Consider the following 12,311-nt stretch of genomic DNA (forward strand, 5'->3'; position numbering starts at 1 on the left):
TATATATATATTTTTTGTTATTTTAACATTAGTCGTGGTAAGTTAATTTTGTTGGTATAAGTAAGTACGAACAAAGCACCTTAATGTGAACGAGACTTCTACTAGACAAATAAAAATTAGACTGCATACTTATTACTATGAGTAAGTCAGATTGTGACTATTTCTAATCGATAAACTTGCACGTGCAACGATTATTGCTAGCTTGCATCATAGCTGTTAGGCTATACCTGATCAAATAACAATTTCTCAACTGCGTCAATGTATTAATTGTTCAAAAATCATCTCTATGGCCTTAGCATAGGAGCGATCATTTTTATCATGTCTAGGACAAAAGAAAGTTATTCTAAACTGACCTGAACCCCGTCCATTCCTCCATCATACAGCGTCCACCTTCCGTACGCGGTCATGCTGTATACAGACACTTGAGCACAATCACAAACACTTATTCTCGATTGTAAACTTTATGAATGTCCTAAAACGAGCATAACGTCATGACTCGAGTGCAGACACAAATTCAGTACTGCTACGCGACACCGAGGCCGCGGAACGTTTAGTGCTTGATTAGCACAACGTGTGCAAATCATGCAGCGCACCAAATGGGCGGTTCTCGCATTGGCCAGATTGAAATTGATTGCCAGCGAGCCGTCCTCATTGACGTGATTGGGAAGAATGGATGAAATGGACCTTGCGTCTGTTTGATACTGTTGACCCAATGTATTACTTGCCACATTGACGCACTTTGATCTCGGACGTAAAGCGCATAGCCGTGTGAAAACAGCTCCGGACCTGCTTGTTTTTATTAAACCTAGATAACAATGTTTTTAAATACTATTTCAATTCTTTATACTGTATTATGTATTAAAAATAAACTGTAGGTATAAGTGTATTTTAGCCCAAAAATAATGTCATGTTCATTAGCTCAAAATTTATTTTTAATTAAATAATTATTTATGTGAAAAATGTTAGGTAATTCAAAATTTAAGATTAATTTCGTAATCTATTGTGCAAGATGTATTTTTGGAAACTGTGATTATACCTAGGTATTGAAAAAATCTGCATAAAATAATTTATGAAGTATTTTGAGCTACTCGTACCGCAACACATAACAAGACAATGGTCCTAGATGTATTGTCAATGACCCAATGACCGTTTTTGAGACGATTGCTACATACAGCAGACAATGAAATTATGCATTTTGGGTATGAAAAGAAAAACATTGTTACGTAAACGTGTTTATTATTGAGAGCGACATTTATTAAAGATTCACATAGTTACATAAACATGTACCTAAACTTATGTATCATGAGACGAACAAAATTTCAATTAACCACCACTAGGGGCGGTCACTGTACGCACTACACAAATCGTTGTACAAAATTATTCAGTATCGTAACAAATGGCTTAATAAGTCAGATTAAATCAGTCACAATTAATGCAATTAACATTTAATCAGACGTTGAAAGTTGTCGCTAACGAATATTTACGAGTAATTGAGCTGCCAAGCCCTCGTTGGTTAGGTGTCCTACCGATTGCTTCGTCGGCTGAGTCTCAGATCACGCTCAATTTCGTACTGACGGAGATCTGCCCGTTCCAGGAAATCTCGACGGTCCAAATAACTGCAATTAAAAACAATTGCTCCTTTAGAAAACTATTTCCGCAAACTAGTATAGTATTCGTGGAACTAACCACCTTGTATTACTTAGATCTACAAATTATTAAATGCCAATTCTATGTAACAACTTTAGAGCCCTTTTCCTGTGATGCGGATTTCGGCACGCGTGCGGATCTGGGGGGCTACTCCGAAATGCTGTTCACGTTGTTTCAGGTCTATCTGTTACCGTCGCTCATCACCGCTCATGCTGGTATCTCGATTTTTGTAAGAGGGATGGCAATATTCGAAACTTCGGATTACGTTTTTCGGAATAGCCCCGCTGATTTACATGTGGGCTGCCCGCATTTCATTATTTCATACATGTTTTTCCTATCCGCGTGATAACAGGAAAGAACCACTTGTGAATCAAAAACAAATTAAGTAACTTACCCCGATTTCCCTTTATTGTGACTTTGAATTTCTTCATCAAGCCCCTCTTGTTGTTTGTATGTAGTCCAATCAAGCTTCGACTTCTCTAAGGTGGATAATTTGTCTTTCTTGTTGAGTTGGCCGAGTACACCGGACAGACCCGACGACCCGCGAGATGACGACCCAACTTGAATCTTTGCTGAAAACAACAAAATTAGATTATAAGATCAGGAATATAAGTCAATTAACAACCCCCGACTTTTGCGCTTAGAAAATATTGATAAGGGGTAGGTATTGTCCGACGAGGCACAGTAAAGTGAATGCAAATGGTTTACAAAATAAAACTTATATCCTATTTAGCTATTTAGGCAGCAAGGTTCTGGAATGGAGACCGCATACCGGAAAACGCAGCGTGGGACGTCCACCTACAAAGTGGATCGACGACATCGTAAAGGTAGCAGGGAAGCGCTGGACGCAGACCAATCGATCAACGTGGAAAGCATTGGGGGAGGCCTATGTTCAGCAGTGGACGTCCTATGGCTGAAATGATGATGATGATTTAGCTATAGATTTAACTTAAACTCACCTGAGGCGGGAGCTTCAGCAGTTTTTATCTTCTCTTTTATGACGTTGTTTTCTACGACAATAGTTTCCCCAGCAAATTCAAATATTCGTTTCTCTCTCGCTTTATCATCATTTGTATTTTCAACCTTTGTCTCAGGTTTTACTTTATCTACTACCGGTTTAACTGGTTCATTATTTGTACTCGATACATTTGCGGTGGGTTTGGGTTTGGAGTCTGTTCCTTCTAGAAATTTAGCCCATAAGTCGTCTTCTTTTTTTTTCTCGTCCACAGGATCAATTTGTTCAGGCTGCTCGACTTTCTTTTCTTCCGGCTCAGGAGTAGGTTCCTTTGTACCGTTTCTTGTTTTCCTTTTCTTTGTAGTTTTTGCTGCTGCAGCTGTTTTTCGTTTTTTAGCTTTGTGTTCTACTTCTTTTTCATACTGTAAGTCGGTTTCATCGTCGGCAGATTCTTCTTCAGAGAGCTGCTCAGGTTCTCCAGGTACGTAGTCGTCATCACTCTCACTGCCGGATGACATCTAAGGAAAAAATTATAGAATTTTTAGATAGGATTAAGGGACTACAAAATACTTTTACTAATCAATACAGCCGAACGCCTGCTGCAAACCGAAAGGCAAAATAATGTTACAATGCCGTCGTTTGTAAAAGTACAAGTTAAATGTGAATTAAATAAATTATTAGCTCTTACTTCGTGAGGTGCAGGCCATGCCCTTTACATACGTAGTTATGTAGGTACTTTTATCAGCGCCCTAACAAAAACCCATGTAAGAATGAAAACTTTTGTTGTGAAATTAACAAAGACTAACTTTCAAAAACTCTTTTGGCAAATACAAAGGTCAAAATAAAAATTAAAAATGTAGTTACCTACAATAGAGTATTCCAGCTACAGACTTCAAAACAATAAAGTAAGGTAAATAAAAAAAATGTTTTAAAATAATTTATTTATTTGAAACAAATTTTACACAGGTTTTTTCTTATTTCTATTCCTATTTTTAACATTAGCAACTTCATAAAAGTTGCTTCCTGTCTTGGTCCGCCTCTGTGCCCTTTCTACTGCTCTCCTCTGCTTGGCAGTCATTTTCTTTCCCACCTTTACATTCTCACTCTTCTTTGCTTTAGTAGGTATCTCATCAACAATGAATGCTCCACTGGCAGCCTCAAGCCTTTTCCGTTTCAAGTCTTTAATTGTATTATCGTCATGTGTCAAATGGTCTTCCACATCACTGCATTCAGCTTCATCATTACTGTAGAAATCACTTATATCTGAAGAATCATCATTATCTTCTTGAGTTTTATCCTGGGCTTCATCATCTGTTTCTGACTCATCATCCTCTTTTGGTTTTTCATCTTCCTCATTTTGTTCATCAATTCCTTTAAGTTCATCAGGAATTTTGGATTTCTTTAGTGGTTTAACATCATCTTCATTGTCAAACTGTAGACCTACTCTAATTTTAGCAAAGTCTTGAGCTATTACCAATTTATTAACAGTCATAGTTGGCTTCTCAGGTACATCTTCTACTTCTGTTTGAGGAGTATCAGCTGCAACCTCTTTGTTTGTTTCTTCAGTAGTTGCTTTTGCTACATTTATTTCATCTTCGTTTTGTTGTTTTGATAAAGGTACTTGAAAACCTTCAGGTGCCACATAGAAGGGAAGTTTACCTCTCTGCCAGTCATTAAGAACCATTCTTGCAACTTGATTAACATCTGGCTCTCCCTTTTTCAACAATTTACCAGTTCGAGCAGCAAGTTTTTCCAAAAATTCTGTTGCTGTGTCCCATCCATCAACTTTGTATGTCTTGATCAAATATTCTTTCCTCACTCTTTTGATGACTTCTTCAATATAATCATCAGGATTTTGTACTAGCTCTACTCTCACAACTCCTTTCAATACCTTCTCAGTATCTGTTTCTGCAGAAGGATAAACTATTCCAGGACAATCAATCAAGTATATCCTTTTCATTAAAGTAATGTATTGCCAGACTTTTGTTTCTCCAGCAATTGGTGCCACTTTGCAAACCTTCTTGGATCTCAATGTATTAATAACAGAAGATTTACCAACGTTTGGGTATCCAATAAAACCTACACTGATTTGCTTTTTGTCTATGTGTAGTTTAGCAAACTGTCGGAGTAGGTTGATAAGTGAACCTTTTCCGAATGGATGTGTCAGGGAGGCATGGAAAGCAACTGTAGGATATTCAGCGCTCAATATAGCAACCCATCGCTGTGTTACCCAGTTAGGTACCAAATCAACTTTGTTCAGAATGAAAATTAAATGTTTATGTGGCTTCTCATCTCTCAAAAACTTTTCAACGTATGGACTTCTTGTGCCCATGGGGTCACGGGCATCGAGGACTTGTAACAAGACATCTGATGAATCAATTACTTTGTACAGCTCATTCCATATACGACGACTCATCCCAGCACCAAACACCCAGTCCCTTTGACCTTCTTTGACTCCTGTATCTTCCCTCACTCTGTCTATATCTTTATTCTCATCATACTTTTCTACATTTTCTTCGACTGCTTTTGACAGTGATTGTAAATCACCAAACTTTAAATTGACTCTCTTTCTCTGTTTCTTAGGCCCGAAAGTTTTATCGAAGCCTTCTGTATCTAGCAAATGGACTCTAGCATTCTTTGCTTTCTCATTAAGTAGTGATATAGGCAAGTTTGTAGGTTTCATCACAACTTGATACGGGTTCTTGATTGCTGCTCCAAACTCTTCTTGAAATTTTTGTAGAGCGTTTTGCGAAATTACACGAGAATTGCCAAACCATTTTTGGTTAGGTTCCACGCGAGCTCGTGTACCTGAAGGCAACCAACCTTGGAAAGGAGCAGGACTCAAAATTTTTCCAGTTTTATCTCTTTTGGCTTTAAAATTCCGGTACATCTGCAACCTCTTGATCGTTCCTTTTGTTCTGGGGTTCCCAACAGCTTTCAAACCTTCCGTCGGTCTATCTGGGTTCATAGAGTGCCCAGATTTGTTAAAGCCTTGTTTCCGGGGAGCCCCCGGGGCTGATCTTACTTTGCCCATTATTACTGATTATATATACACTATTTTTACTAATTATTTAACTTTTGCACTAAAATCTCACGCGGTCAACAATAACGCAGTAGAGGTTAGATTTTGTTTTTGACATTTACAACCCCAGCCCAAGACATATGACCGATTGTATGCTAACTTCAGGTTAATCATACCTCTAACAAAGATCGAAAATATTTTCAAACTTACCTTATAGCCGCTAAATTAACTATTAATCTTATCAATTAACTCACAAATGTTTTCAAGCTATGATTATTATATAGAATTAAAACTGCTAATCGTTAAAATTATTAAAATAATATTCCGCTTAATCAGTACAGTCAGGTTATTTCCAGCTAACTTCACGTCTTTCAAAATGTCAATCAATGAAAACAATTTTACCAAAGATACTATAACTTAGCATAGAGCGCCTTATACAAGTGGTAAAACGTGACTTCAATATCTCTACACGGTTCAAAGTCGGGTCTTTCAAACAAAATTACATAAACACTCATTTTTTTAAGGTTCAACCTAGCGTCTAAAGGTTCAGGCACGCCTTGTATTGGATTGAAATAACAATACGATCGATACGATTTGAATTTGAATTCATTCTACGTAGTGGTGATGGAAAATTCCATTACATGCTTAATCTTATAAGTAATAAATCAATGTAACTGTCAATGTCATGTATTGTTTGTGTGTCACTCACTGTCAGTCTGGAGTGAGCTGTCAGCTGTCAGATAAAATGATAAAATTGGGTTTGGGTTCAATTTTTGTGTACGAATTGATTGTTCTGCGATTCATTACGTTATGTCGATAAAAGTGTAATGACGGTTTTACTATATAACAGTACTTTTAAATCGAAATAATGGTTTCTTTACATACGTTTATTCCTTTCGTTGCCTTGCCAAGGAGATGTTAGAAGTACAAATCCATTTTTACGAAGTGAACAAAAAGTTGTCAAGGAATTAGCATTCAATGAGTGTTATTCAAATTGTATGTACGATAAAACTACCCCGATGCAAATGAGCTTGAAAATACGAAAGGCAACATGTATGACATGTTGTCTGAGTTTCGAGTATCAGAATTTGATTCGTTCGTTGACATACTGCGACTAACATCGGTAGATCCATTGGACACTTTCGGCGAGATGTGGTACCCAGTGTTTTTGTGGTCGTTATGTTCTTCGGTGTTTGTGCATACTTGTGCCGCGCTCGTCGCCTTCGCAACGTTAAGGAAGCACAAATATGGCAAGTTCTTTCCCGTGCTACTAATCGTGATGGGCGTAGTGAATCCAGTGACTTCAGGCGTAGCTAGCAGTGCCGCGGTTGCGTTTATTTACCGGGCTGCCAACTTGAAGATGATGCCCATTCATGCTATGATATGGGGCATCGGACAGACAGTGCTTGGTGCTGGTATTGGGTTTACTAGAATTTTAGCCACTTTGTAATGTATGGTAGATACTGCAGTTACAACCAGCTCTTTCATTATGGGTCAGATGAATTGAAAGTCAATTATCTTAATTATAGTAGATGAATAAATAAGATAGGGTGCTGAATTCCAATGCATGATTTCCACATGTACTTTGTACAAATACTCATATTAAAATTGTTTGGTATACCTACTTATTGTAAATACTGTAGATCTTATTGTATTATATGTTTTGCATACTTTTTTATATAACTGTCATAAAATAATAAACATGTATACCCTTTGCCTTCAACTAGTCCATTCCTCAAAAATGTTGAGGGGTTTGAAGTATTGGAAAATAAATTATAGATATAAAAACAATAGTTTATATGGTACATTGTGATGCTGTGGCCTATAAGTGGTTGGAATTAAACTTGTTACAAAGATTGTAAAAAATATGTATGTTATTGGTATGGGTGGTGTATTAAATAAATAAATACTGCACATAATGTGGTATTCATTCCTATAAATTTAAATAAAACTATGCAATATTATGTAGGTTAGATTGCTATGTTCATTGTGGACTTAATAGAACCCACCGTTAATATGTCAAACTGATTAGTTAATTTCATATAAGAATTTGTATCTGGAATCGATAGAAAAAACTGTCAAACATGAATATCAAGGTATTAACAATATTGCACAAGATGACATGTTTTAAAAAAATAGAGAGATGTTTTGTACTTACATTACAATGTATAATGAATAAGTCTGTGAGCAGTCAGTACAAGGCCTTGTTATTAGTTATAACAGCTCAGGGACTGTAGAGGTACCTTAGTATTGAGAATGTAGTTCTTTACAATTTATGTTATTCACACATTATTAGTAACAATATAGTGAACCATCAATTTACTATGTACTTGGTCTGCTATATTGTTGCTACTCCTACCCCTTGTATAGTACCTATTTTATTTATTTTGGTAATCAAATACTGTAAATAATGAAGCTAGTGTCTTTGTTGTACCTACGCAATATGTATACCTATGGAGTTAATTAAAAAAGTTTATATAAACAATACAATTTAGTATATTTATTTAAAACTAATAAATTACTTAATTTTTTTAAATAAACATTTTTATTTCATTTTCTAATATGAAAGAATGTTAAAGTATTTAAATTACATAACTTCAAGTCACAAGAACTAAGTATGTACATGATAAGAACAATAACTATTTCATACAAAACAATTTTAACCCTGTAAAGTGCTTCACATGCAACATTTAATGATATACATTAATCAATTAGGTAATTAATTTAAAGAAATTAAATAGTTCCACTATGAGAATACTTAGAGAATCTCTTGTGAACCTCATGAAATCGCAAACTGTCATCATCCTCTTCATGACTCACTTCATGTATTGTCTCTTCTAACATCAATGGCAGCTCAAGTTCTCTTGTCATTGTAGCCTGTAATGAAACAATTAAAAATTAATTAAAAAGGAAAATCATTCATTTGCTACTTCATAAGAGTTCAAAATTCAATAGTGAACACTAACCTCATGAATGTCTGCTTCTTTTCTACTCAATTTATTAACTTGATCTTGCAAACTCTTAGTTTCAGAAGTTGCATCTTGTAATGCCAATTTTAGCTCCACAATTTCCTGTCTTGCATTTGAAAGCAGTCTTTCTGTTGTCATCAAATTTTCTTTCATTTCTTCTTTCTCCACTTCTAACTTAGCTTTAGAATTAGACAAAGATTTAATTCTATTTTCATAAAGTTTTAATTCTGAGTCAGTTTCACCAGCACATCTACTGTTACTTGCATTTTCTGTTTGTAAGTTATTACACATTTGTTTTAAATATGTCAAATTCTGTTCCAGTATAATCTTTTCTTCTGCCATAAGTTTTATTTCATTCTCCAATGAACTAATTTTGCAAGTCATAGCAGAAACTCGAGCTGACTGATTTTCTATAATACTCTCTTTGTCCATCAACTTTGCTTCCAAACTTTGGATTTTACTAATGTAACTTTGTAATTGTTGAGATTTTGAAGCAGACTCACTTTCCAAGGAGTGATTGGTATTCTCCAATATATTTGCTTCTACAGAAAGACTAGCAAACTGTTCCAACATATCAGATCTCTCTGCTTCTTTCTGAGATAACATTTCCTCAATTCTTCTTACTTCAGCAACATAATGCTGTAGCTGCTGTTTCAAACTATCCACTTCTTTTCTAGATTTGTCATACTCAATCCTGGTTAGTCTAAGAGTTCCATTTGTATCAGCCAAACTGTTTTGCAAATGCTTATTTTCAATTACAGAAGAATCAAGTTGTTGTGTTAGTCTCAATATTTCACCATTTAAAAATGCAATTTGGGATTCATAGTCTGATAGTTTATGTTCTGATACTTTGTTTACATTTAATTTTCTTTTCAGTTCAGCTATTTCATTTTCTAATTTGTTGACTTCATATGATTGTGACTTTAACTTCTGCTCCAGAACACTTACAGTTTCTGTTTTATGGTCTAGTTCTATTACTAATTTATCGCGCTCCTGATCAACTTTCCTTATATTGTCAATTAAATTAGATTTATCACTTTTCAAAGATAGTATTTCTGATTGTAAATCATTGCATCTCTTCTCTAAAGCATCAATAGTATCTTTTGAGAGACATAGTTTCTTCTGAGTGGATAATAGTTCATTCTGCACTTCACTGCTACTTCTTTCTGTCTCTAGTTGTATATTTTTTATCTGGTTTGCCAATGTTTTTTCTTTTATTACATCTGACTGCATCCTTTTTATTTGTTCTCTCAAGAAATTACATTCTTCTTTCAAATGATCAACTGAAGCTTTTCCGTTTCTATGTGTCATTTTATAAGATACATTTTCTTCTTGCAATTGCTCCATTTCTCTTTGTTTGAATGCTAAGTCACCTTTTAATTTCTCAACTGTCTCCATAGCTTCTTTATACCTTAGTTTATACTCTTGTTTGTCTTTGTTTACTATTTGAATTTCATATGTTAATTCATCCACTTTTGCCTTTAATTTTTGAATATCTGATCTGCCATAATCACCCCTTTCATTGAGTTTAGCAGATTGCAAACTTCTACATTGACTTAATTGCTGACTCAATGAAATGTTTTCCTTGGATAATTCAGTATTCTCAGCATTCAGTTGACTAATAACATCTTTATAGTTTTGCCTATTACCTTCACCTGATTTGTGCATTTTACTTTTTAAATCTTCATTCTCTTTTTTTAGCATTAGCATCTTCTGATCACTTTCACAAAGTCTGTTTTGCAGATCTCTAACATAAGAACTATCATTGAATGAGTTAAATCTAAGACTTTCTTTGTCTTTACATTTTCCTAAATGTTTATTAAACAAACTCATAGTTTCAGAAAGTTTATCTTGAATGTCTATCATATGTTTTTCATACTTTTTTCTATCATTATCCAGTATAACCAATAGTTCTTCTTTTGATGGACACTTCTTGTCTTTTGACCTATATTCAATATTTTCTGAGCTAGCAGTTTTACTTATATGAGACAAAGTTATTATTTTTTCTTGCAAGCTCTTATTCAATTCCACTAAGTCTGTTATTTCCCTCTGTAAAGCTTCCTTTTCTTTTATTGTTCCACTGAGTAACTTCTGAATTTTTTGGGTCCCTGAAGAGCTTCCTCTTAACATTTGCTGGGACATTTCTTTCTCCAACTCCATGTTTTTTAAGGTCAATCCTTCTATTCTGGTTTGCAAAAAGTTAACTTCATTCATCATGGCTGCCAACCTTTTATTGCAGTCATCTTCAACTTTGAGGGCTAATGTATCTACTTTTTGTAGCTCATCTTGCAATGCCTTGTTCTTATCAGCTAGTGACAGTGCTCGTAGCATTGCCTCATGTTGCTTTTCTAGTCCAATTTCAATTTCCTTTTTCAATAACTCATTTGATGTTTCCATTTCACGTATTTCTTTGAATAAATCTTGCATTTTTCCATCTGAATTTAAATGACAGCAATCTTTGTTGACAGCAGATAAAGAGCGGCCTCCTTCTAGCAAAATATTCAACCTTACAATTTCATGATCTCTGTTTTCCACTTGATTTTTTAATAAAAATACTTCATCATTGTAGGCCTCATTCTTTTCTTCTAGTAGCTGAATCTTTTGGTTTAATTCCATCACATCTTTATCCAGGTCCCAGGGTTTCTTATCACTACAGATACACACTTTAGAAGTCTGGGTGTCACCCCCGTCTCTCCTTTTGCTCTTGTTCCTAGAGCTCAATGTATCAGCACACAAACCTCTGAGACTAAGATCTCTAACATCATGCTGTAATTTACTTACAATGACTTCCTTTTTAGCAAGTTCTTCGGACAACATTTTTATCTTTCTCTTACCTTCTTTTGACAGGCGCAGATTTTCTTCTTTTAATTTTAAAACTTCTCTATGAAGCTGATTGTTTTCTTGAATAAGCTTAGCATTATCACACTTGTATGGTTCAGCTTCTAACATTAGTGAATCACGCTGCATCAAAGCTTCCTTTGACAAATCCATGTAGTGTTGAAGACTTCGGGTGGTTTGTAGCAAATCTGCAAGAATACATTCTACCAAAGGCACTGCGTCGACTGGTAACGAATTGCTGTAACCCAAATCTTCGAGTTTCCGTTTCAAGTTGAAATACGCTTCACCCATATTGTATTCTTTCTTATTTATTATACAAATAATTTGTAAATAATCTAATTTTAGGTTCAGTTATTTTTATTTAGTTTACAATTCAGAAGTTTTCATTTTTTGTAAATTTTGTTTTGATTTCTTCAAACAATCCAAACCAAACAGTCAACGACACTGAATTTGACAGTGACAATCACAGAGCATAGACAATTGTTTTTTTAATTTGGGATATCGTATAGAATCGGATCGGCCATCGTATCTTTTGTATCTCTTTGTAAGATCCATCCATATTGGATTTATCACCTTGTTTAAATGTCATTTTGCCAGTTTACATATAAGCCAGAGCCCCGATTACGGTAACTTTTAACGTCAACAATCCAGACACGCTTCTCGATTCTGCGATACGATTGGTCGTTCAACAGCGTATGTCAGCTGTTTTGACCAATCGTATCTCAGAATCGAGAAGCGTGTCTGGATTGTTGACGTTAAAAGTTACCGTAATCGGGGCTCTGTATGTGTTTTGCTATACACAATCTTCAAAAAAACAATATTGCCTACAAAAATGTTAATATGTTTTTGTTGATTGTATGTATAGGGAAAAACACGTTAT

General features: G+C 35.0%; 4 protein-coding genes across 4 annotated transcripts in view; 1 reads left to right on the forward strand and 3 right to left on the reverse strand.

The window, feature by feature from the left end:
- p130CAS (Serine_rich_CAS and FAT-like_CAS_C domain-containing protein p130CAS) overlaps positions 1–533 on the reverse strand; it is a 69,581-nt gene extending 69,048 nt beyond the window's left edge. Inside the window, exon 1 of the mRNA XM_028312004.1 lies at positions 354–533. Within this exon, the coding sequence (XP_028167805.1) occupies positions 354–407 (54 nt within the window). The 5' untranslated portion in view covers positions 408–533. The remainder of the gene's footprint in view (positions 1–353) is intronic.
- Positions 534–1,219: 686 nt separating this feature from the next.
- Positions 1,220–5,780, reverse strand: Ns2 (nucleostemin 2). Its single transcript, XM_028312017.1, has 4 exons — positions 3,600–5,780; positions 2,607–3,120; positions 2,042–2,219; positions 1,220–1,616 (listed from the first exon to the last, which is right to left on the reverse strand). Exons 1-4 carry the CDS (start codon positions 5,634–5,636, stop codon positions 1,523–1,525), a joined length of 2,823 nt encoding a protein of 940 aa, XP_028167818.1. The 5' UTR covers positions 5,637–5,780; the 3' UTR covers positions 1,220–1,522.
- Positions 5,781–6,649: 869 nt separating this feature from the next.
- LOC114358134 (transmembrane protein 170A) lies at positions 6,650–7,786 on the forward strand. Its single transcript, XM_028312015.1, has one exon. The coding sequence runs from the start codon at positions 6,676–6,678 to the stop codon at positions 7,072–7,074; it is 399 nt and encodes a 132-aa protein (XP_028167816.1). The 5' UTR covers positions 6,650–6,675; the 3' UTR covers positions 7,075–7,786.
- Positions 6,801–11,961, reverse strand: Cep135 (Centrosomal protein 135kDa). Its single transcript, XM_028312014.1, has 2 exons — positions 8,591–11,961; positions 6,801–8,501 (listed from the first exon to the last, which is right to left on the reverse strand). The coding sequence occupies exons 1-2, from the start codon at positions 11,720–11,722 to the stop codon at positions 8,358–8,360; spliced, it is 3,276 nt and encodes a 1,091-aa protein (XP_028167815.1). The 5' UTR covers positions 11,723–11,961; the 3' UTR covers positions 6,801–8,357.
- Between the last annotated feature and the right edge of the window lie 350 nt (positions 11,962–12,311).

This window comes from Ostrinia furnacalis, unplaced genomic scaffold (genome assembly GCF_004193835.3).
Source record: "Ostrinia furnacalis isolate ACB-3 unplaced genomic scaffold, ASM419383v2 OfSCF3744, whole genome shotgun sequence".
Lineage (NCBI taxonomy): Eukaryota > Metazoa > Arthropoda > Insecta > Lepidoptera > Crambidae > Ostrinia > Ostrinia furnacalis.

Bases quoted from the DNA above. Each gene is read 5' to 3' on its own strand.
- Ns2 (XM_028312017.1), bottom strand. From the start codon at position 5,636: ATGGGCAAAGTAAGATCAGCCCCGGGGGCTCCCCGGAAACAAGGCTTT. The intron at 3,121-3,599 runs GTTAAAAATAGG...TTTTTTCCTTAG, and splicing joins ACTTTTATGAAGTTGCTAAT to ATGTCATCCGGCAGTGAGAG. The intron at 2,220-2,606 runs GTGAGTTTAAGT...TGTTGTTTTCAG, and splicing joins TGCTGAAGCTCCCGCCTCAG to CAAAGATTCAAGTTGGGTCG.
- LOC114358134 (XM_028312015.1), top strand. From the start codon at position 6,676: ATGTATGACATGTTGTCTGAGTTTCGAGTATCAGAATTTGATTCGTTC.
- Cep135 (XM_028312014.1), bottom strand. From the start codon at position 11,722: ATGGGTGAAGCGTATTTCAACTTGAAACGGAAACTCGAAGATTTGGGT. The intron at 8,502-8,590 runs GTTAGTGTTCAC...GTTTCATTACAG, and splicing joins AAGAAGCAGACATTCATGAG to GCTACAATGACAAGAGAACT.